The sequence below is a fragment of the Engraulis encrasicolus genome, chromosome 20 (genome assembly GCF_034702125.1).
Source record: "Engraulis encrasicolus isolate BLACKSEA-1 chromosome 20, IST_EnEncr_1.0, whole genome shotgun sequence".
Taxonomy (NCBI): Eukaryota; Metazoa; Chordata; class Actinopteri; order Clupeiformes; family Engraulidae; genus Engraulis; species Engraulis encrasicolus.
In genome coordinates this window covers 6315030-6339363 of record NC_085876.1, presented here as the reverse complement: position 1 = coordinate 6339363, position 24334 = coordinate 6315030, and the positions used below count along the sequence as shown (strand labels likewise).

Sequence of the window (24334 nt, the reverse complement as noted above, 5' to 3'; positions counted from 1 at the left end):
GACAGCAGATAAGGACCACCAGGGGCCACACCTGGGGCCACGTCTGAGCGCCCAAATTCAGTGTGACTATCTATCACTTATCCTGGACCCAACCACTATGGGCCTTATGCTTCTAAGAATCCTGGGCCCAGCCTATGTGGACCTTATGCCTCTACAATCTTTATCTATGTCCTCTTTTTTTGTCTTTTTGCTGTTCTCTCTTGTTTCTGTCTCTCCTTTCTACTTCTCTTTTTAACTCCATCTTTAACATTGATAGTTTTTTCCCCATTTGTTAAGCACTCTGAGCTGCATGCCTTGTATGATATAGTGCTATATAAATACAGTTATTATTATTATTAGGAAATGGCAGTATACAGTACATGAGTATACTACTTTGTGAACCTACTCTGGTAGTTGTTCTCACCAATTGTCCACTTGTGTGTTTGTGTGTCTCCACAGAGGAGGATGTCTGCGGAGGTGAACCCCAGTCTGGTGAACTGGCTGACCAGCATGATGTCCATGAGGCTGCACGTCATCCTGGAGCACAACCCAGTGCAGGAGGGAGACATCATCCACTATGTCATACACACTCAGGTACTACTGTGGACACACACACACACACACACACACACACACACACACACACACACACACACACACACACACACACACACACACACACAATATTATTAACCCAGTGCAGGAGGGAGACATCATCCACTATGTCATACACACTCAGGTACTACTGTGGACACACACACACACACACACACACTATATTATTAACCCAGTGCAGGAGGGAGACATCATCCACTATGTCATACACACTCAGTTACTACTGTGGACACACAGACACACACAAACACAAACACACGCACATCATACACACTCAGGTACTACTGTGGAGACACACACACACACACAACACACACACACACACACACACACACACACACACACACACACACACACACACACACACACACACACACACACACACACACACACACACACACACACACACACACACACACTATATTATTAACCCAGTGCAGGAGGGAGACATCATCCACTATGTCATACACACTCAAGTACTACTGTGGACACACACACACACACACACCCTGGAGCACAAACCAATACAGGAGGGAGACATTGTCTACTATGTCATACACACTCGGGTACTACTGTGGACACACACACACACACACACAGGCTGTATCTAACTAGTGGCTTACAGGCCAGATGCAGCCTGCTGAAAATGTCCCGCAGCCCCACGGCAAACTTCAAATGTATTGTAGTTCAATGGTATCACTCTAATGTAATTAACTTAATTGATTCACCTGTGCCCCCTGCAGAGTGATGCAGCCCAGAGGGAACCAGAGTCCCAGGCTGAGCAGCCGGACGATGTCCAGAATGTCGAGGTGAGTAGAGAGCACGCATGATTTCTTTCACCAGACTTTGTGTCTTGTTGTGTTCACCTGGGTCTTTGTATCTTACCTGTGCACTAGTGTGTGTGTGTGTGTGTTTTTGTCGTACATTATATCAATTCAGCGGTATAATCAACTTGACAACTTGCAGAATTACTTTGCACAGAAACACCTCCCCAAATGCTTTGCATACTGTTTGGAGAGCACACCAGATACTGCCTATAGAAGCTATTCTATGGTTTTAAATGAAGCCCATTTTACAGTATTGTAGATGGCATCATATCCTGTGGTCCTGTCTGTCTTTTTGTCCTCTGTCTGCAGACCCCACCTTCGGACCTTATGGACATAATGATAACCTCTTGCATACACACACACACACTGCTGGTCTAATAGCCTAATGTTTGCAAACTTACTTGTAGGAGGAGACCAAGGCCAAAGGCCATGTCCCCTGCCCCGGCCACCACGATTGTAACCTCTTGCTCACACACGCAGGGGCCAAATAGCCATACAACCAACAACACTAATGCTGCCAAATGTTGTGTCACTAGATGGAGGAGACGATGTCCCCAGCCCCGGCCACCACGGCGGAGGAGGCCATGCTGACCAATGCAGCGGACGCGGCCGAGGGCACGGGGTCACGCCGCACGTCATCAGCTGAGACCAGAGGAGCTGGCGCCATGCCAACAGCAGTGGCGGCATCAGCAGTAGGGCGAGCGGAGGCCGGTGCGGATGCGGAGCCGTGGGCTGCTGCAGTGCCACCCGTAAGAGAAAGATTATTTAGTCGGGAGTGTCGTCGTCACAATCACTCATCTGCTATGTGAACCTGTGCTAGCTGAACGTTTTCCTCCATGTTAAAATGGCGGTGCTCACGGCCACGCAATGTCACGTGAGAAGTGTAAATGAATAGGAATAATGTTAAAACAATGGAGTTTAAGAACACTTCACCTCACCACTATGTTCTGCAAGAGACAACATGGTTACCAGTATGTATCCAATGTTGTATCTTTTCAACAGCGCCTCCGCATTTTCCCCCACGTCAATATAGTGGAATGTTGACATTCACACGAAAATTCCTGGATGTCCAACTTGGTGAATATCATAATCATTAGTGCAGATTCAAGAACTCAGACAAAGGGTTTAATCACCTATGTTGGGCTGTACAGAAGAAAACAGTTGTGGGGCCTGTTGCCACCATCAATAATACCAATATTGTCCTCAGAATATTGTTAATTAACTAAAGTGCGACTTGTATACTATGTGAATGCAAGATACATGTGAAGCAACTTAACAAGCAAACTCTGCAATAGGGTGTAGAATTATGAACCTAAGATGCTGAACAATTATGTAGAGGTTTGTTGTCAGGAAGGCTTCTCTCCTCCCAAATGCACTCTTGCCAGGTGTGCAAATAGTTTTTTTTCTCTAAACAGTAAGGATATTAATAGCATTTTAAAAGCGTCTCTTGTCAATATTTGACCCTTCCTCCTGAGTATCGCTTTGCTTAGTGAAGTGGCACTAATGAAATGCAATGGCAGTCTAGATCTGTGGCAGCAGCACTATTTTTACTGCACGTCGCCCGGCCTTACTCCCAGCTTCAACAGCTGAGCTACACCAGGCAGCCGCACAACTGAAGTGGCTCTATTTTCAGAGCACAAGCATATTTCTAGAAAAGACTGGCCTAGTTTCTACCCTGCTCTGGTTGCGTCTGGTGTAGTCAGTTTCATTCATTATCATGATGGAAATCCGTTGCGGAGCGTACAACATGAATGGTGGCAGTGTATTCCACATGAATGGAGCGCCTCAGTCACATGTCCAGTGCGGCCCAGCTGTCTAACGTCCACCCTAATTTTACATTACAGAACGGGTCTCGTATCAATGAAGCGCAGACACAGAAGTGTGTTTATACCAGTCTGTTAATAACGGCATTGTGCGTGTACAGTATGCATGTGTGGCTCTGTGTACACTACTGTGTGTACTGTATGTCTTTTTCAAGGTATTTGACTGTGTGCATCTATGCAGGGTGTGATTTGGGGGAGTTCTCCATACAGTCAGGAGGTTTTAAAAGAATGTAGCAGAGATGTAGGGGAGGGGGGGTTGGTAATGAATCCTGCCCTGCCCATTGTGCCCCAAGTCCCTTCCCTGCACTCATATACACTATATCAACTTCAGGTGATGAATTGTGTGTTTTCTGTTTGTTATGTCTTGTAGGAATGGGTGCCCATCATCAGGCATGACATCTTGGCCCAGAGAGAGATTAAGAGTCAGCCGCCACTGTCCGATGCCTACCTCCACGGCATGCCTGCCAAGAGAAGGAAGGTGTGTTGTTGTTGTGGGCAAAAAAAATGTGCTAAGTACTCTAATCTGTGGGATATGAGTGTCCATTTACAATAATGAACGCATCCATATTTCAAAAGTAGTGAGATACCCAGGCACTCATCTTCTACAAACTGCTTTTATCTTTTAGCTTACACGTATGTGTTAATTATTGTGCATGGATACTAATTTGACGCCATACTGTGTATGTGTTTCCCCGTCTCAGACGGCCCAGGACAACGGCCCCCACCTCACCCTATCTGGCATAATAATTAGGCCTTCGGCATATTACTTGGACATTGCAATTATTTGTCATTGTATATGGATACTAATGTGGTGTGTGTGTGTTTTTGTGTTTGTGTGTGTGTGTGTTGTCTTCGAAGGCCTCCACTTCACCCTATTTGACATGATAATTAAGTCTTGGCATATTACCTTATCATTGTATATTGATACTAATGTGTGTGTGTGTGTGTGTGTGTGTGTGTGTGTGTGTGTGTGTGTGTGTGTGTGTGTGTGTGTGTGTGTGTGTGTGTGTGTGTGTGTGTGTGTGTGTGTTAGACGGCCCAGGGTGACGGCCCCCACCTCACCCTGTCGGATGCGGTGAGCAGAGCGTCCCGGGCGGCCGGCGTGCGTCCCGTCACCTCCCCAGAGAGCCTGCAGGGGGAGCTGGAGAGCCCCGAGCTGCAGCAGGCCTACAGCGAACAGGTAACCTACTGCACTCAGCATTCGCATCCAGAGGCGTGTCAATCCCGGGTTCAGAAAGTAAAAACCCTGCCACAAATTTGATCCAACCAGCTCTGAATCAGCTGATTATTGGGCACTCAAGACCTGTAAACCTGCTACTTGTTGGAGTCACCTGTGATGGAAGGAAACCGTGGAAGGGTTTTTACTTTCTGGACCTGGAATTGACACCTCGATTCGCAGTAGTTGGAAATAGCTCCAGTAGCCTGGATATTAGGGCCTCCGCAACACCGGATCAGACAAAGTGCGGAGCACTGCTCTGCCGACGTTCGATGCCACTGACTGCCGGCTATGGGAGGGCTCTGTTTTTTGTCAGAGCCGCCTCTTGTTCATCCATGCTCTGCTGTGATGAACTGGATCTTTCATTGTTTGTACCGCGTCTGCCGCCAGTGTGCGGGGGTAACATAAATTGTCAGAGCTGATAATGCTCCACAGTGCTGTCTGAACCAGTATGCGGAGGCCCTTACCATGGATGGGTGAACAGGACACATCTACTTATCGGTGAAGGGGCAGCAAACATCAATAGTAATAGCATCAGCAGCAGGTCTGCAGCCAATAGGTAATAGCAATCAGTAGCAGGAATAGCAGAAATAGCCATAACATGCACATGAGTTAACATGTGATATCTATCTGTAATAGCCATTAAACGTTGTATTGATGTGTGTGTGTGTGTGTGTGTTTGCCTTAGGTCAAGAGGGATGTCAAGAAACGGCTGAACGACGATCCAGACTACAACTCGCAACGTTTCCCCAACACACACCGTGCTTTCTCTGAAGACTCATAATCTTATTGGCCCGCTTCACCTGTCAGTCAGTGTGTGTGTGAATGTCCCTCCCGCCCTCCTGCCCTTATCCATCCAGTAATCTGTAACTTCCAAGCTGGTCGACGCCCACAAGAGGAAGAAGGAAGAGGAGTGGCTTCTAGTTTGGACATTGTGGCTTTTTTCCCTCAGAAAGAAAAAAAAAACACGCCTTCAGACATGGCACAATTTGCAAGTCATGGCTTGATGTCTCTCCTCATACACCTCAACAACTGCCGTCGGGTCCAACAGCCACAGTCAGTCATACAAAGACGTACACGTGTACACACACACACACACACACACACACACACACACACACACACACACACACACACACACACACACACACACACACCTCCACACCTGTTGGAGTAGTAACATGCTCATATCACCACATCCTCCATATGTAGTTTTTTATTTGTTTTATTTTTATTCTTTTCTGGATAGCACCCTGCTTAGAGACACAACACCTTCAAGCTGTGGACAATGCCAGACCTAGCACCCCTGTGTGTGTGCGTGTGCGCGTGTGCGTGCGTGCATATATGTGTGTGTGTGTGCGTGTGTGTGTGTGTGTGTGTGTGGTCTCGTCTCCTGCTGCTACACAGTGCATTCTGAGGCTTGCTTGTTAATTTCCTGAGTTGTAATGTTAAGTTGTACATTGTGGTTGAGATGTCGATAGTTCGATATTGAGGTCTTGATAAATGAATGTGAGAATGGGAGGTAAAGGGTTGATTTAAATAAAAAAGTGCATATTGGACTTAAGAAAAATCACTGTCATATACCGTAGGATAGAACAGTTTTATTCACTGATTTTAGTCCAATTTGACCATACGGAAAAGGATGTGAAAAACTGCTGACTGCTGACTTTTTCAACAACAAAAAGTTAGATGTTCATGTTAAGTCTAAAGACTGTCTTCCTGGTGGTCGTTTTATGGTGAAATCAAAACAGACTCCTAAACATGATGCATCAAAACATGACAAATGCTCACCTTAAATGTTTTGATGGATATTCTTTGTCTTCATGCTTCAGTCGTACCCAATGCGCTACTCTTTATTACTAAGATGTGTTTTGATTATCTATAATAAAGAAATGTAAGTCTTTTTATTTCTTCCATGTTCTTTATATCCATATTTATTGATTTATTTACTGTATGTTTCGCCAGCCACCAATTGTAACATTTATTTTACCCTTGCACAAAAAGTACAAATTCTGGATTGAAGGTGATGTTCATGGAAATTTCTAACCATATACTCAAATTAAATAACATTCTTGAGAATGTAATGGAATAGTAATGTGTGTGTTATTTAAACTAACTTTCTGGCAGGAAATGGCACATGTACACAGGTTTGCAGTATTATGGTGGTTTCAAATTGGTCGGTAAGCAGTCAATTTACTAGTTGTCTATCAGTTGATAAGATTTACAATTCACTCAGTTAACAATTTACTAATTGGTCACGTTTCAAACATTTCACTGTTCCACAGTCACTGAACGCACCCCTGTGGTCATTCTTGTAAGTGCACTCAATGTTTCACTGAACTCAAACAATCTCTTAAAACACAGGGTTAATGTACGAGTGGTCGAGGGCTCACAATTAATAACTTGGCCGCAACATTTCAAAAACACACGTCATTATCCAGTACTGTGTGTAGGCTTGATACACCACAATTTACTGCAAACTGTTTTTTCTCTTTTTTTTCTGTGGTCGGGTCAGCGGGTGTGGGTGCGTGCGCATCGTTCTACGTTCTTATTGGTTGTAACAGTAGCGGGAGTTTTTGTTTCTTGAAGATTATCTCCGCGCGCCTCGTCTCTTTTCTCTTCAGTCCAGCTGCTGCTCTCTGAACATCACTACACAAACAAGGCAGATCGTTGCTGCTACTACCTCTAAAGCCCGCGTTTTGCACATCTATAATATTGTTTTACTAGCGCAATGGATTGTCTTATCGTTCCTAGTGTGTTACCAAACTCTCCAAGAAAAAAACGTGGACAAATCCAGGTGAGTTCATTTATGTCATAGACCTCCTTGATGTCAATCCATGTTTGCTGTTTTACACACGTCAAAATAATAACTTACCGATAATGTAATATAATGAGGTCAACATTGCAACATTGTTACTACTGTTGAAAAATTGCAACATTTGCCGTTCTGTTTCATTCACAGGTCATTTTTGGACCAATGTTTTCTGGAAAGAGGTAATCATCTCCCCCATTGTTTACCGGTGTCGTAAAGATGTATGATTTACTATTTACTGCAGATATTCGTGGGTTTGTAATGATTTTGGATTAAAAACATCAATCACTGTAGATGGCTTCCCTGTTTTGAAAAAACGGTGAGAATTTGTCATTCATTGTCCTCAAACCTTATGTTGTCATTCCCGCCAACGTAGCCATTTCCGTTTTCTGCACAGACTGCCCCACTGTTTTTTAGGTTTTTAGTTACATTAGTAGAATACCAGTAACGACGTTAACGTGTTTTATAGGTGTGTGCCATGTTTCATTGTAATTGGTTAATGTTAAAGAATTCGCTACCTACTTTCGTGGCAGGTTCGACATTACAGCGCGCCAATTGGGTGGGGAGGGGGGGAGTACTGTCATGTTTTGGGGCCTGATGTGTCAACATGTTTTACAGTAGGCCTAATTGTGCTTACAAGATTCGCCCTTATGTTTTTTTGTAAATCACTAGCATAAACGTTAATGACGTATAAGAACAGAAGATGAGATAAGAGTAGCCACTTTCTGTAGGAATTGGGCATTGCTTGTTGTTGTCTCCTTGCAATAACTTTTCTGAAGTGTTTTTTTTTAAATTTAAGATAAAGATTCTGTGTAGTGTAGTCATGGGATATTGGTTTCAGGCCTTTATAGTGTATAATTTGACAATCAGGGATCTAAATTAACACCAGCCAACCAGCCAAGTGCTGGTGAAATTTCAGTTTGGCTAGTAGAAAAGACCAACTTACTTGCCACTTTGACCCATTAGAGTGTGTGTGTTTGGTTAGTAAGATTAACATCTAGCCATTTTGGCTGGTGATGAAAAAAGTTAATTTAGAGCCCTGTTGACAATGATTAGTCCAGACCTTACTCAAAAATAAAGGGTATGTAAAATCTCATCAAAAGCTTTTTGTCAAGTTCAAGGATTGGCTCCACATTGTTATTGTTTTAGTAAGGGAATGCACACAATATATATTTACATTCATCAAAAATATATGAAACAAGCCAGTTGCTGTGTATATCATCCTTTTACGGCCCTATTTAGGGTAGGGCTGTAAATGGGTCCTGAAAAAATGGTTTAGCTGACAAAACATCAGAAACGTGACAAACGGGGAGTGCTGTACTTGGTTGTTGAAGCAAAACAACAGCAGCTTATTGATAATGAGTCAAAACATGGCGCATGGTTAACCATTTCCATGACCTGTTCCCATTTCACAGCACTGAACTGATGCGAAGAGTGCGCCGCTTCCAGATTGCGCAGTACAAGTGCCTGGTGATCAAGTATGCCAAAGACACACGCTACTCGGAAAAGGGAATGGCCACACACGACAAGTAAGGCTCCCTTCTTCCATAGTATCTCTGGGAAGATGGGAATTGATAAGAATCTCAAAACATTTTATCACTGTATTACATTTGTTTCACTGAAACGGTCAAGATAACAATGTTTGCTTGCCTGGGTGGGTGATGGTATTTGGGATTTACAGCTTCTTAATTATAGACTTCATTCAGTTCAGCTGCTGAAGACCAAGACACAAGGGATTATCAACTTTGTATGAAGCAACTTTCATTCATGGGTCTGATTAATTGAAGAGGTGGGATGTTGTAGGCCCATTCACACTTGCAGTATGGTTACATTGCACTATTCCGATATGCTGCTATTCCGACATTGATGTCTATCGTTGGAATACCGGCGCAATATATGCCAGTTCTGTGGTTTTGTGCTAGGTTGCTCAGCTTGTATCAGTTTTAGGGAGTGTGCATAGTTACCCTAACCCTAAGGTATGTCGGATGTCTGTATAGCGGTTGCACTCCTACAGTATATGCATTAGATAATTGTATCTAACTGTACCTGAGAGAATACAGGAAGAGATTCAATGTTCTTTATTGTCAAAGATCTATTTAACAACGGTTAGCACAGAAGATTGAAATTGCGCTTGACTAACCTCCAGTATGCAGTTAAACAAGAGTAGAGTGTAGAGTAACTTAATTGATCTCCGGGGGGAAATTAAGGATCAACATGGATAAGACAATAATCACACACATACACACAGTAAAATATATTGACAATAATCACACACATACACAGTAAACATACTGATACAGACACGTACAATAAAAACAAACATACACACAATCACTCACAGCAGCAGGAATACAATCAGTGGGCATACACATTATGTGCAGAGGTGTAGATGCAGTGTAAGGTAAGAGTAAAGTGCGAAGAGTGAAGTGCGAGTGACATGGTGAATTAATTGAAATGTTCATGGAATATTCTTCATTGTCTTTGAAATGTTGATGTAGAACATAATCTTACGGTTTATGAATATTCTGTCACTCCACAGGAATGTAATGGATGCTGTGCCAGCCAACTGCCTGAACGATTTGCGTTCCCTAGCACTAGACGCCTGCGTCATCGGAATTGACGAAGGACAATTTGTAAGTTGCCGGTGTATTGGTACATTTTTGTTACTGGGGCTTGCCCGATTCCAGCGGGCAGCCTGGCTTAATTACATCTGTGTATTATTATTATTATTATTATTATTATTATTATTATTATTATTATTGTTATTATTATAAGAATGAGATAAATAAGATAAACATATGTTGAGTTTAAGCACTAAAAAGCAATCAAGTTCTCGTTCCGACGCGTATTGTATAGAGTCGTGTGGACGCACCAAAAAGTTCAGGCTAAGATTTTTTTTTATAATCCCGGCATCCCGGCATCTCTGATGGCTGTAAAATCAAAAGAAGTTTGTGTGTGCGTTTCCTTTTCTGTCTGCAAGTAAGGCTCGTCCCACTCTGATGCCATTTTAAAGACTGCTGAAGGTGCATGAGACCAGTCGCATGAAGTGTGTCTGTTTGTGTGCACGCGAGCCCTTGAGTAAATTTACCGACTTGAAAGACATTTTCGTCATAATGACTGTTTGTCAGTGACTTGTGATTTCTCTTCTATTTCTTGTGTACTTAACCCATGTATTCTTTTTCATGCTAAAATGTCAACAAAAGCATGAAAAAAACAATTACTGTAACAGTTCATGTGTAACTATACAGACAATATTTGTGTACAACTAATGACCAAAGGTTGTGCTAAATAGCCACAGTCTAAGTGCAGTATGCCTTTCTGTCTTTGCTGCTTCAGTTTCCAGACACAGTGGAGTTCTGTGAGGATATGGCCAACCGAGGCAAGATCATTATTGTAGCAGCGCTGGATGGAACCTTCCAGAGAAAGGTGGGTATCAGATGTAATACGTTCATTATGTCAGTTAAATCAAGTCTTAAGTTTTATCCTTTACCTGACATGTGTTTGACGTTGTAACTTCCGTCTTCATCAGAGGGTCACATGGATGTTGATGTGTGACCCTCTGAAGACTGAAGTTACGCTGTCAAAACATGTCAGGTTAAAGTATAATATGTTTACATATCTGAAACAGAAGAAAAACTTGGGTAAAAAAGGCATTTAGACTAGAGTAAGCTTGTATTGTTTGCAACATCAACATTGGTTTGTAAAAAGCAGTGATCTTATTTTTCTACATTACTTTGGGGCAGAGTGATCAAGCAAAAAATACATCAACATTCAGTAGTTCATCATAAGTTTATCCCCATTCTGTTATTTCCCTACCAAGCTCCTCAGTGACCGGACCTTGTTTGAGAATGCACAGAATATAAAGTAAACAATCATGTTTAACAAGTTTTCATGTGCATTATGGTTACGATTGTCAGTTCAATTAAGGTCTCTATCAATAGCCCTACCCTGCAGTGCGTAGCTTACATACAGTATGCCGCATATCCTCTTTTTCTGTTCTCTCACCAACCCCTCCCCAATGACTAAACGTCTGTTTCCTCTTGTAGCCATTTGGGAACATCCTGAGCCTGGTCCCCCTGGCGGAGAGCGTTGTTAAGCTGAGTGCCGTCTGCATGAAGTGCTTCAAGGAGGCCGCATACACCAAGAGGCTTGGTGCAGAGAAAGAGGTGAGTGTGAAAGTCTACGAAGAAAAAGAAGAGTCTTAAAGTTTGTCTTGATTGGGCAGTTTACGTTGACAATCAGAATTATGGGAGAAATCGTTTGCACAACATGTCCACTGCCCAATATTTCTATTGAGTTGAAATGGTGTGTAAAAGGTGGTGGTGTGGTTTATGCGGAGGAGCTGCTCATGTCATTGGACCATAGAAGGCTTTCATTTCTATTCTAGATTACGGCTTGGGTTTTTGTTTTGTGGCGTAGTTTGAGAATTTATATGAATGTTTGTCTGTCTGTGACAGAGAGTGTTTGTCTTGGTTAATGACAATGATATGGCAGTGGGTGCAGCCATGGACTAATGGTTAGGGAGGTGGTCTTTAGATCAGAGGGTTGCAGGTTCGTATCCCACCCTTACCTCTCCCTACACCTCCATCTATGGCTGAAGTGCCCTTGAGCAAGGCACCTAACCCCACATTGCTCCAGGGACTGTGACTTACCGTAGTTATTTACAGTGTATTGTTACTTTGAATAAAAGTGTCAGCTAAGTGTAATGTAATGCAGGGTGGCAGGTTCACCACGTTGGTTAATTCTTTACTCTTCGTTTTTGCATGTGTCTTGCAGGTGGAGGTGATCGGTGGTGCGGACATGTACCACGCTGTGTGCCGCGGTTGCTACGGTGGCCTGGTGAGCAGCGGGAAGGAGAACTGCGGACCCTCCAGGGACGAGACGCCGCCACACAACGTCTCCAGCGGCAAGCAGCTGGACCTTAACGCCCCGCGCAAACTGTTTGCCACCCTGCAGCTCTGAGAACACTAAACCGGTTCAGTACGTTTGCTGACAAAAATATATGAACTGTTTCATTTTCCAAAAGAGCCTAAAGAAATATCGAAGTGTGTACCTGACAAGCTGCAGGGGCAAAGTAACCAAAACTTGTTTGCTTCTTTTGTACCGGACAAGTTTTGGCTTCTTTGCCTCTGCAGTTTGTGAGGTAGGCGTACAAAATATATTTTTTCTGGCCTTGAAAATGGAACTGTTCGTTCATAAAGCCCTGAGAGCAGTTGCCTATGGACCTCATCATGGGAAGTCCTGGACATGGGCAGTCAGAGCATTACAATCCAGTTGTTGTGATGCACCAGGTACAATATGAGTGAGATGAAATTATTTGTGTGTGTCTCTGTTGTGAAGTCAGAATTTGCAAACAAATGTGGCACTTCCTCTGTATATATGTGTATGGCTGGGTGTTTGTGGATTTCTTTTTTGTGTGTGTGTGGGTTTTTTTTTTTTACGCGCGCGTTTTAGTTTTTCACTTTTTTAATCAATGTACTGTAGATGAAATTCATCGGCATTCAGTCTGTACAGATATGGTTGTATGTGTATACACCAGTTGTATAACCCAGATGATTTGGACTGTGCTAATTTTATTAAATATTTTATTTAACTCCGCTATGATTGTCAGACCTGGTAGACATTCTTGTACCCTTATCAGTTTGTAAAATCTGGCATCTGGCTGTTAACACACTGTACATATCTGATGAATGGTCTTTAGTCTCAACTTTGGGGATTTAGACCATCAATCGAATATATATAGGTCTGGCAAAAAGTTTTTCTGGTCTTACTACTTATTGGCATGTGTCAATAAAATGAACATTTTTGTTTCAAACTACCGACATTTCCTCCGAATCTCAAATGAAAATATTGTCATTTAAGGTATTTATTTGCAGAACGTTACAAACACAAAAGATGCAGTGTTTTCAGACCTCAAAAAATCAATAGAAAACATGACATTCAGGTCCAAACCAGTTGTTTTTTTAATAACCATTCATAAAGGTAAAATCCAATTACCAAAATATACATGGACCCATTCACTTTAAAACAACTTAATAGTAATGTGTTAACCTAGGAAGAGTTCAGAAATCAATAATTGGTAGAAAAACCCTGGATATTAATCACAGCTTTCATGCATCTTGGCATGTTCTCCACCAGACTTTCACATCGTTCTTGAATGATTAAAGTTGCTGAGTTTTGTTTGATGGCTTGTGATCACCTCTTCCTTTTGATCACATTTCAGGGGTTTTTCATGGGACTCAGGCCTGGAGATTGGAATGGCCATGACAGTATTATGGGATATAAAAACATATAATAGGATAATTTGTTCCCAAAAGAGTGTTCTTTCTTATCCTAGACAAACTCAACCCCATACCATCATCATAGGTGCTGACCTTTGAACTAAGCACCCTAAAACAATTCAATTTCAATATCGTTATTAATAGATACCCCCTTGAGATGAGGCATGTTGTTTTCAAGGGTGCCCCAAAAACACCAAACACATACATTACTCACACACACACACACACACACACACACACACACACACACACACACACACACACACACACACACACACACACACATCCACACCAAAGCTCTTGATCACTACAAAGCAGTCCAACATCTCTAACCTAATAGATTCATGTTGGTTAAAAAACTAAAACAAATTAAATTAGTAATATATTTAAAAGAATGAAATCCAAATAAAGTACAAGTTCCATTATTCATCCCTGTAGCACAGAGGGTGCGAGGCAATTTCCCGTATATTCTGGGTCCTTTTCAAATGAATTCTGGCACACACAAGACTGTTAAACTGATTTAAAACAGTACAGATTATTTCAAATTCATGTAATAACAAAGACATTAGAATTTTCGAGTATAAAAGCAATCTAAATGCTTATCTCAAGGTAAAAGGGCATTTTATTTTATTTTTTACAACATCAATATAAATGGACTTTTGTACTAAGGGAAATTGAGTTATGGCATGCCCAGTCATAATGCAATTGCATTGATTCCTAGTCACAGTCATAATGAATTGAAGTGTCGCATCACAAGAGCTTTTAGTGACGTTTTGTCTCTAATGGACAGCTTTGTTTATCTGACAAGACCATCCACATGAAATGAAAACAATTTGGAAAAAAAACAGAAGTGGTTTTGATGTTCTATTGTAGCTGATACTGCACTGTAGCCTACAAGTGGCTGGACAGTTTTATGTAGGTAAAAGATTAACTGTAAATAGCAAAAACACATTTTCTAATTAAGACTGTATAAACCTTGATGAATGCTTTTTGTGGACATATTTTTGCCATGGCTAACAAGGCATGTCAATCCAAAATATTTCTCAACTATCATCATTACACTGAATCACATACCAGTGACTTAGCTGTCACTTTATCAAAAGCGATTTATAGTTATTTCCAGGCTATTGGTTACAGACCCTACATTACAGATTCTGTATGTAAATGGGATTTGGATAATCTAATCCATGCTTTTATTACCTGTAGAGTTGACTATTGCAATACCCTATTTATAGGTCTCCCCCAAAGGTCACTCAGGCAGGTGCAACTAAACCAAAATGCTGCAGCAAGAATTCTGACTAAAATAAAGAAAAGAGACCACATCACTCCAGTACTTAGGCCATTGCACTGGCTTCCATTGAGATTTAGAATTGGGTTTAAAACCCTTCTGATAGTTTATAAGTCACCGAATGGCTTGATATTGCTCAAGCATATTTACAATATATGTAGGGCCTAATAGATGTCTTAGGTCTTCAGAATCTCCTCTACTAGTTGGGCCTATGGTCAGGTCTAAACATGGTGAAATGGCATTTAGTCATTATGCTGCAAAATGCTGGAACCAACTCCCTGTCCAAATTCGAACTGCCCCAACAGTATCTTGTTTTAAAAGGAAGTTAAAAACAGCTTTATTCTCATCTTCCTTTGGTGATAGTTACAGTTTTTCTCAATTGGTTTTGTACATTTCTAGAATCTCTCTCGCAATTTGCAAAACATAATATTCATTCTCAAAACAGCTTTAACAAATAGCAAAACACTGTGGATGACCTGCAAAACGGCGTCTCTTGCTCAAAATCCTTAGTTTGTCTTTCAAAACCAAGTTTTTGTGTCAATGAACTTGTCAGTGCCAGCAGAATGGTTAGTCATTGTATCAGTGTATGGACAAGCTTGTCAAATCGATTTGTCATGTTGTCAATTGACTAGTACACTCTTGAGGATCTTTTCTGAAGCGAAATGTTGTTTAGATTGGATGGGAAATGTTGTAAATTCAACTTTATATTACATTGATCAGACAAGATTGTACTAGATACATTTAGAGTATGATCTATTTATTGACAGGTTTTCTCATTGCAAAATAGAAAACTCTGGTTGAGGTGAAAAAGTGTGCCCTCTATCACCCCTTTTTACTTGTCTTGCAGGCTCATGAGAGAAAAATATAGAACTGTAAAGCAAAATAAATCTGAAACAATACACTGATACTGTATAAAATGCACGTACTGTCTTGTGAAATTCTCGGGAAATATTGTAATTTTGCATGGAGCGTAATTATAAAGGCCACATTAGGCATAGAGTAATGTAATGCAGTACAGTGCCTATTGTTGTATTGCATGCCTGTTTTCTCTTTCCCTTCAACTGCTTTTGATTAGAGAGCGTCAATATTTACCTGCGATTAATTTACCAATTCAGATCACTTGTAGACAAAAATCCAATGGAAATGATACAGTGCTAAACACATTATGACAGCTTGGTAAATCATTTTGCATGTCAAGACTTATGCTATGACCGAGGGCCTAAATGTTTTGGGGGATGAGATAGTTTCATGTATTCAGTGACAATGCTTTTTGAGTGATATGACGAAAGCAATTGATAACGTACGAAACAATGGAGAATTGTACACAACCATTTGCATGGTGATGAAAGCATTTGCTATATGCTGAAAACAATGAGAAACGTATTTTACCATGTGTACAGGTCACACCAGGAAGTCATAATTGAACAAAAATATTTGAGAATGATTATTCTGTTGTGAGAAATGTACAGAACCTATTGAGAAAAACTGTAATTACACACTATCTATAACACAATATATTTTTTTCTTTCTTTTCTCTGAATTAATTATCATATCATATTATCATATCACATTATCATACATTGAATGACATAAATGTATGATAATGTGCTATAAAAATATCTTTGATTGATTGATATGCATGGAGGTGCAAGCATCAGTTTTCAGCTAGATTCAGGCATTACCATGCACGCACCCACAATACTGCACAACGATCACCAAAGCCTCATTACATTCAAGAGGCCATAGCCATTTTATGTGGAAAGCTAAAGACAGAGTCGATCACCAATTAGAATTGGAAGCAATGCAGCAATTTAAAGGGATGATACAGCCATGGTTACGCATCTTGCTACACATGGTTATCTCCTGAATCACAGACTAAAAGCCCCCCTACTGAATAGCATATAACACAATTATGGGGTGTATTAAGGGTGGTTCTCCTTATAAAAAGTTTGGCATCTAAGTAGGTCTACCTAGGGTGTGAGCAAGTACAGAGGTGTCCTATCTGTGTGTAGACAGACCAATTGCAGCACAGGGCTGGAATGAGAGATGACTACATTTTGCATGAAGAAGTTCAATGAATTACTGTATGTTTTGGCAGTATGACCATGATCAGTAAATAGGCACATACACAATGGCAAAATAAATAATAAAACAAAATCAAGCCTCTTTATTGTTTTCTAAATGTATGGCAGTTATTTAAGATCGAAATATATAGCAAAAGAAGAAGACTTTTTTCAGAATAATCTACAAAAGGTTATTAAGGTCCGATAACAATATACTTCTTAAGGCATACTCCTAGTAATACTCAAAGTATAAATGTGGTCAATTCAATTATACAAAACAATGCATTTAGTCCTCATAGTCCAAACACATACACATTTCAGTCTAAATCAATTCAGCAGTGAACACTAAAAGGTGCATTAAGCTTCTACAGTTGCAAGGCATAGGCCTAATACACATTGTTGATGATCTGTACATAGCTGTTGTCACCTCCAGAAAATAGTACAAGAGCAAACAAACCCTGGTGGCCTGAATCTGAAAGCATTCTTATTTACTCATTATTTACTAATACTCGTTATTTACTAATACTAGGCTTCATAGCACAACAAGAAAAACAAATATCATTACTTATTATTATTACTATTTCAAGAGTGAAAAGGTGACAAAACTGAGTAAGTTAACCTACATGAAGTAGTAAACCTGCAAATAGATAGTCGATAGATTTCATTAGCTAAGAAAGTGAGTTCTCCAAGCTCTTCTATTGGATGATTTACCACTACCTCAAGGTTAATTTAACCAGGTTAAATTTAGCCAGGTTAACATCATCACCCCCCCAAGTAGTCCTTATTGAGTACATTAGCTTGATTTTGAGGAGGCCGCTGGTAAAGTCAACGTACATTAGACTGTACACTCACTGCCTGTGATTTGAAGTGCATTTCCATAAATGATCAGCGCCTGTTTTATGCTGACATCAAAATTGGCAATAAGAGGTGCATGTAGTGAGTGTAGTGCATCCATTGTCACTAGTTGTCCAGGCATCACTCATCCTCCTAAGAACCTAAAGAGAGACAAAGATATCAGTGACTGTAATATATTGTGCAGATGCAACACTCTAAAACCCACAGCATCATTACATCTTCAAGTCAAGTCAAGTGTACTTTATAGTCAAATGTACATGTACAATATATATACAGTCCCAGGAAAAAGTTTGTACACCCTTTGAAATGTCTTACATTTCTGTCAAAATTAATCATAATAAAACATGGTCTGATCTTTCCGGAAATCTCAAGAAGGAACAATCAGAGTCTGTTTTAACTAATTCCACCCAAATATTTAAGGACAAGACTCACTCATGATGTCTTGAAATTTACACCAAGTTAGTGTCCTCTGTTGGACTGCCCTCTGAACCACGCCCGCTTGAGTTGCTATCCAGGTTTGTGCTACTGCTTGTTGATTCTGTGAGGTAGGTAGAGGTAGGTAAATATTAGCCTTTAAGACGGATCACTAATTGTAAAAATAGTTTAACAAGGCTCAAAACTGTATTCTTGTAATTTAGATTAAAATATAAAAAGACTTACCTGTGTCATGCCCAGAGTCTGAATCTGAAAATAACCGTACGACAGTGATTTATTAAAGGGTCAAGTTAACCTATAGCTTACAGAAATGATGTAGAATGGCTACTGTGATTTCAACTCTGCGAGCATTATTCTGGCCAAGTAAGCCCATTTCTCAGAGGCTTAACTCTCGCCATGCCACTGTATACTGGTTATTGATACTACAATCAGATGACTATCCTCTTGGACTAGCCCATTGTCATCCTTTCCCTACACACTTCAAGCACAAGGAAATTTAATTAGGCAGGAATCCTGGGAAAATTTGAGACCACATTGATTGGTCATGGAATTTTGTGAATATCATTTAGAATATATGGGCAGGCTAGTAAAGATGCACATTATTGTATCTAGTTGAGGACTATTATGCAGAATATTCTGCAGAGTGGGTATTGCAACTATGTTGCTCATTTAAACTGTGCTGCTTATTGCTAAATGTGGTCTTTTCATTATTATTAATAAATAATTAACCAATATTTAGCATGACCAAAGGACATTACGTTTTCCAGCTAAAAATGTCTATTTCTGGAAATTCAAAATGGCGAACTATGGAGAAGATTCCCCTTTTCATGTATGTAAAATATGCTGAAAAATATTCTGCATTTAACATTAAATGTTGCAGAGATGAGAGACAAAATCATCTGCATCATTTTACCACTCCTCTTTAGTGGCAAAAGGTCTTAATGGTGTCAGCTTATGTGTACATGTTAAAACAACTTATACCTGTATAGTGACTTACCAGTGGTGACAACCTCACTATCAGCAGGGGATGGGGTCCGCGCCTCTGACAACTTCTGGATGGCCGTGGCTCTTAAGTTGTGGATGGTGTATTGCACCTTTGTGCCGGCCTCCAAACTCAAACGTGGGAGCATCTGGCTCAGTTGATTTTTCTTAACTGGGACAGTGGTGTACCAAACATCATCTGTGGGAGATACATGCTGCCTAGGATTAAGGTAAAGCGCTTTCCCATCTGCCGGGATCTTCTGCAGGTATTTCGTGAGGGAGGCCACTGGGCAGAGGGGATTACCGGGCTCCTCATACATAGCTCCTCTGTTGTTCTCTCTGGTCTTCTCCATCGGATTTTTGTTTTTTTTCGTTTCTTCATTAAAGGTCATGGTATAGTACTGACGGCCGTTTTCGTCTCTTGCCAGCGTGAATGAGTCCGGCTTCAGCTGCCTTTTGCCCTCACAGCCTCTTTGCCCGAAATGTAGCTGAATATCAAACCACACCTTCTGCAATAAACTTTCTGGGTTGCTTGGCTGTAGGGCTGTGCTGGTTTTCAGTATGACAAGGTCTTCGTCTGAGATGGGTGGGTGATGTGTCATTTTGTCTCTTCCACAGAGGCGTGACCAGAATGGCATGTGTGGGTGGGCAGTTAGCTCATCTGGGGAGGCAGAAAACAATACCCGAAAAAAATCGGTGGAAAACCACTACAGGTACTACAACTTCAAGCATAATAATAATAATAAGGATAATGATAATAATACTAATGGTAATTATTGTTTTTTATAGAGAATTCTGGTGCGAGGCAGCGCCAGGGGGTTCACCGCCATAGCCACTTTAGGAACCATTGTGGGTCACTTGCTAGATTGAGTGGGTGGGGGTCTGGGGGAGGATGTTGTGTGTTTTAGATGCAATTTCCAGCATTCTAATGAATTTTAGGGTGAAGAACAGCAAATCCTTTCTGACATCTCACAGTTTTCAGTTTTCTCACTTTTTCCTCTCTCACAGTCATCTTTACTCTAAACAGGGATTAAAATTTACTTTTTTTAGACCTAACTGTCACAACATCATTATGCAACGTGAAGTGTTATTCTTTTGTTGGACGTTATAGCCTAAAATAAGTCCCAGGGTTAACCAGGCACGTCAAATTTATAGGAAATGAGTTTTGTTGGCTCCAATCTATTTTGTTTCATTTCTAAATAAATGTAGACTACGGTAGAACAATAATATGATTAAATATTTTTTTTTTATTATTTACTTAACCATGAGATTGTAGGCCTATGCCTCATTGTGAAGCTACTGTAGTACCAATGCCATTTATTTTTCTCTCTTGAAAAAATCTGCCCCCTGACCCTGGCACCGGCATCACTGCTATAGATGTTGGCTAATGTCCAACAGGTTGCTGCCATTGTGCAGCTTATGCGCCTAAGCACCAGTACACCTCCAGTCAGTGATAGGCCTATTACACAATATTTCAATAACACAGTTGCAGTAACCAAATCATATGAAATATTTTCGGGACAATTTGGCGGGGGGTGGGTTGGTTCACAATGATTTTCGGGACGATGTAAAAGTTTTTATCTTGTTACTTCCGTCTTCATCAGAGGGTCTTTATTTCCAGAATTCATGCTACCCATTCACTAATGTTACATTTTTCATGAATAGGCCTACTCACCACCAGCATCAAATTCTAAATATTCATTATGACTGGAAAAATTGTATTGTTACTCAGTCCTGGCGAGGGGGCGCACTCTGTGAACTTTTACATGTCTTAAGGCAAAAGAAAACCCTAAGTTAAAACAACTGGCAATTTTATACATAGTTATGGCTTGCTAACGCAGGTCGCCCTTTTTCCGAGAGAGAGAGGGCAGGACTTTTTAACCAGTAGAAAACCATGGCCATGCCCGGCCCTCTCCTCCTCATCTGATTCATACCTCAGGTCAAAATTGATAATAAACTAGTCCATACCTATTCTTGTTTCTTCATTACCAGTCGATTTCCTTGATTAGGCTACCTGTCGCTTGTTTATGTATGTAGGCCTATATGGTGGAATGATGGAATGCAATTTTGGTGTACCGGGTAGGCCTACTTTGTATCTTCGGCCACGGAGTGATTATTAGATGTGAAGAGTCATTCATTGTGTTGGGGGATACCCTCACTCCTAGTGACTTACAGAACGTGTCTCGTCCAATCAGAAATTGTGAAATAATTCGACCGGATCTAACTATTGTACCAGAGATTCTTTAAATATACAGAGATTCTTTAAGTATCTGATTGTACTGTATAAATGCGGGACTCACTAGTTTGACGCCCTCTCGTGATTTCACATGGTAATCAAACATTTCAAACAAGCGATTTAAGGTTAGGGTTAGGTTTAGGGTTAAGGTTAGGGTTAGGGTTAAGGTTAGGGTTAGGTTTAGGGTTAGGTTTAGGGTTAGGTTTAGGGTTAAGGTTAGGGTTCGGGTTAGGTTTAGGGTCGTATGACGTAAGCGGTAAGTCACGAAAGGGCGTCGAACTAGTGAGTCCCGTATAAATGCACATTATTGTATCTAGTTGGGGAATATTATGGGGAATATTCTGTTTAACCCATTGATGCCTAAAGCACCTGCAAAAAAGGCTGCTGAATGCCTAAGCCCTATAAGAAAAGTTGCCCTCAGCCTATAAAAACCTAAATATCTCAGCCTCAGAAGCACATAAAAACATGCAGTTGCAAGAGGTCTTAATGGTGTCTGTTACATCTATGTTAAAACAACTTATACAGTGACTTACCAGTGGTGACCACCTCACTATCAGCTGGGGATGGGGTCTCTCCTAAAGCAACAAAAAATAAACAGGCATGTCACACCTGACCTCAGAATCAACACAAGTAAGTACAGTGGCATGAGAAAGTTTGGGCACCCTTTTGGAAAATCGTTACATCTGTTAATCTCTTGTTGAGCCTTTAAAGTAGCAACTTAATTTCAACAATATGTTCAGCTGTAGGGTATGAGAGACATTTCAGCTGTGAAATAATGTCAATAGGTGTAACAGAAACATTCTATGTGGATTTAAACAAAAATGGGCATGTGCATAGCCTAATATGGGCACCCCAAAGAGGGTATAGGCCTACCATTAATTTAATACTGTATGAAGTAGAGCTCACCTTTGCAGCACAACCTTATTTAACAAATTTAATTAGGCATGAAACCTGGGAAAATTTGAGACCACATTGATTGGTCATGGAATTTTGTGAATATCATTTAGGATGTATGGGCAGGCCCAGGCTAGTAAAGATGCACATTATTGTATCTAGTTGGGGACTATTATGCAGAATTTTCTGCTTAATACATCGTTGCACAAAAATCAACCTTGAACTTCTGATCGTAAGGATAAACTCACCACGCAAATGTGTCTTCTCATCTGGGAGTGCCCACGAAAATGAAAAAAAGTATTATCCAACATGCATTAAATGCATACACATTTTGCTTAAAACATGCTGAAAAATATTCTGCATTTAAGATTAAATGTTGCAGAGATGAGAGACAAAATCATCTGCATCATTTACCACTCTTAAGTGCCAAGAGGTCTTAATGGTGTCAGTTACATGTACATGTTAAAACAACTTTATAACTGTGTATAGTGACTTACCAATTGTGACCACCTCGCTATCAGCTGGGGATGGGGTCCTCGTTATGGTCCTCTCTCCTAAAGCAACAAAAAATAAACAGGCATGTCACACCCAACCTCAGACTCAACAGAAGTATGTACAGCAAGTTATTGAGTTTAAGAACATACCTCCTTCTCTTTTGCTTGGCACACGGGAAGGACAAAATTTGGGCATAATTCCCAAAATTGAGTTACTATCCGAGTTCCTGCTGCTGCCTGTTGATTCTGTGGATAAGAGATAGGTAAATGTTAGTCTTTAAGACAGATCACTAATTGTAAAAATAGTTTAACAAGGCTCAACATATAATTTAGATTAAAATATAAAAAGCCTTACCTGTGTCATTCCCAGAGTCTGAATCTGAAAATAACCGTACAACAGTGATTTATTAAAGGGTCAAGTTAACCTATAGCTTGCAGAAATGATGTAGAGTGGCGATCATGATTTCAATTAGAGCATTAAGTCTGGCAAAGTAAGCCCATTTCTCAGAGGCTTAACTCTCGCCATGCCGCTGTATGCTGGTTATTGATGCTACAATCAAACTACTATCCTCTTGGATAGGCCCAATGACATAACTAGAGTGCCATCCTTTCCCTACACACTTCAAGCAGAAGGAAATGCTCAAATTTCAAAATTTAATTAGGCATGAATCCTGGGAAATTTTGAGACCACATTGATTGGTCATGGAATTTTGTGAATATCATTTAGGATGTATGGGCAGGCCCAGGCTAGTAAAGATGCACATTATTGTATCTAGTTGGGGACTATTATGGGGAATATTCTGCTTATTAGATCGGTGCACAAAAATCAACCTTGAACTCACCACGCAAACTTGTCTTCTCATCTGGGAGGGCACCGGTTTCAGTGCCTAAAAAAGTTTAAAAAGTATTATCCAACATGCATTTGCTTAAAATATGCTGAAAAATATTCTGCATTTAAGATTAAATGTTGCAGAGATGAGAGACAAAATCATCTGCATCATTTACCACTCCTCTTTAGTGGCAAGAGGTCTTAATGGTGTCAGTTACATGTACAACTTTATAACTGTATAAGAGTGACTTACCAATTGTGACCACCTTGCTGTCAGCTGGGGATGGGGTCTTTTCTAAAGCAACAAAAAATAAACAGGCATGTCACACCTAACCTTTGACAAAACAGAAGTATGTACAGCAAGTTATTGAGTTTAAGAACATACCTTCTCCTCTTTTGCAACTTCGTACACGGGAAGGACAACATATGGCCATAATTCCAAAAATGAAGAGTGTGAGAAGTCCACCACCAACTAGTACACACACTACAGCGATTCCAGCAATCAAACCAATGCCAAGAGGAGCTGAAACCTCAAAGATATCTAAACAGACAAACATCATTAAAGATTGGAGATTCATCAGAGTTATCCGGACAGAATATGGAGCTAAAAAGATAAAGACAAATATCTGAACTGTACAAAACTGGACTTAAATTACTGTTATTGCAAACATTTAGAATGGCTTATTTTTGTAAGAAATAGTTTAAA

General features: G+C 40.5%; 3 protein-coding genes and 1 long non-coding RNA gene across 5 annotated transcripts in view; 2 read left to right on the top strand and 2 right to left on the bottom strand.

The window, feature by feature from the left end:
* Positions 1-6363, top strand: part of bag6l (BCL2 associated athanogene 6, like) — a 23264-nt gene extending 16901 nt beyond the window's left edge. For both annotated transcript variants that reach the window (XM_063185245.1, XM_063185246.1), the window contains exons 20-25: positions 439-573; positions 1338-1403; positions 1958-2170; positions 3615-3722; positions 4278-4424; positions 5149-6363. In XM_063185245.1, the coding sequence (XP_063041315.1) occupies positions 439-573; positions 1338-1403; positions 1958-2170; positions 3615-3722; positions 4278-4424; positions 5149-5244 (765 nt within the window). In that variant the 3' untranslated portion in view covers positions 5245-6363. The remainder of the gene's footprint in view (positions 1-438; positions 574-1337; positions 1404-1957; positions 2171-3614; positions 3723-4277; positions 4425-5148) is intronic.
* A 683-nt stretch (positions 6364-7046) lies between these two features.
* tk1 (thymidine kinase 1, soluble) lies at positions 7047-12871 on the top strand. The gene is made up of 7 exons (XM_063184707.1): positions 7047-7257; positions 7423-7454; positions 8688-8801; positions 9812-9905; positions 10609-10698; positions 11319-11438; positions 12049-12871. Exons 1-7 carry the CDS (start codon positions 7192-7194, stop codon positions 12232-12234), a joined length of 702 nt encoding a protein of 233 aa, XP_063040777.1. The 5' UTR covers positions 7047-7191; the 3' UTR covers positions 12235-12871.
* A 4942-nt stretch (positions 12872-17813) lies between these two features.
* On the bottom strand, positions 17814-19825 carry LOC134436170 (uncharacterized). The gene is made up of 4 exons (XM_063185244.1): positions 19192-19825; positions 18420-18443; positions 18192-18297; positions 17814-17899 (listed from the first exon to the last, which is right to left on the bottom strand). Exons 1-3 carry the CDS (start codon positions 19811-19813, stop codon positions 18209-18211), a joined length of 735 nt encoding a protein of 244 aa, XP_063041314.1. The 5' UTR covers positions 19814-19825; the 3' UTR covers positions 17814-17899; positions 18192-18208.
* Positions 19826-22800: 2975 nt separating this feature from the next.
* LOC134436171 (uncharacterized) lies at positions 22801-23690 on the bottom strand. The gene is made up of 4 exons (XR_010032170.1): positions 23642-23690; positions 23155-23178; positions 22950-23045; positions 22801-22859 (listed from the first exon to the last, which is right to left on the bottom strand). It is a non-coding gene; the product is annotated as an uncharacterized LOC134436171 (long non-coding RNA).
* Between the last annotated feature and the right edge of the window lie 644 nt (positions 23691-24334).

Coding starts and splice junctions, on each gene's coding strand:
- tk1 (XM_063184707.1), top strand. CDS start 7,192: ATGGATTGTCTTATCGTTCCTAGTGTGTTACCAAACTCTCCAAGAAAA. Junction 10,699..11,318: donor ATGGAACCTTCCAGAGAAAG/GTGGGTATCAGA, acceptor TTCCTCTTGTAG/CCATTTGGGAACATCCTGAG. Junction 11,439..12,048: donor GGCTTGGTGCAGAGAAAGAG/GTGAGTGTGAAA, acceptor TGTGTCTTGCAG/GTGGAGGTGATCGGTGGTGC.
- LOC134436170 (XM_063185244.1), bottom strand. CDS start 19,813: ATGCCATTCTGGTCACGCCTCTGTGGAAGAGACAAAATGACACATCAC. Junction 18,444..19,191: donor TAGTGAGGTTGTCACCACTG/GTAAGTCACTAT, acceptor GGTTATTTTCAG/ATTCAGACTCTGGGCATGAC. Junction 18,298..18,419: donor AGACTCTGGGCATGACACAG/GTAAGTCTTTTT, acceptor CCTACCTCACAG/AATCAACAAGCAGTAGCACA.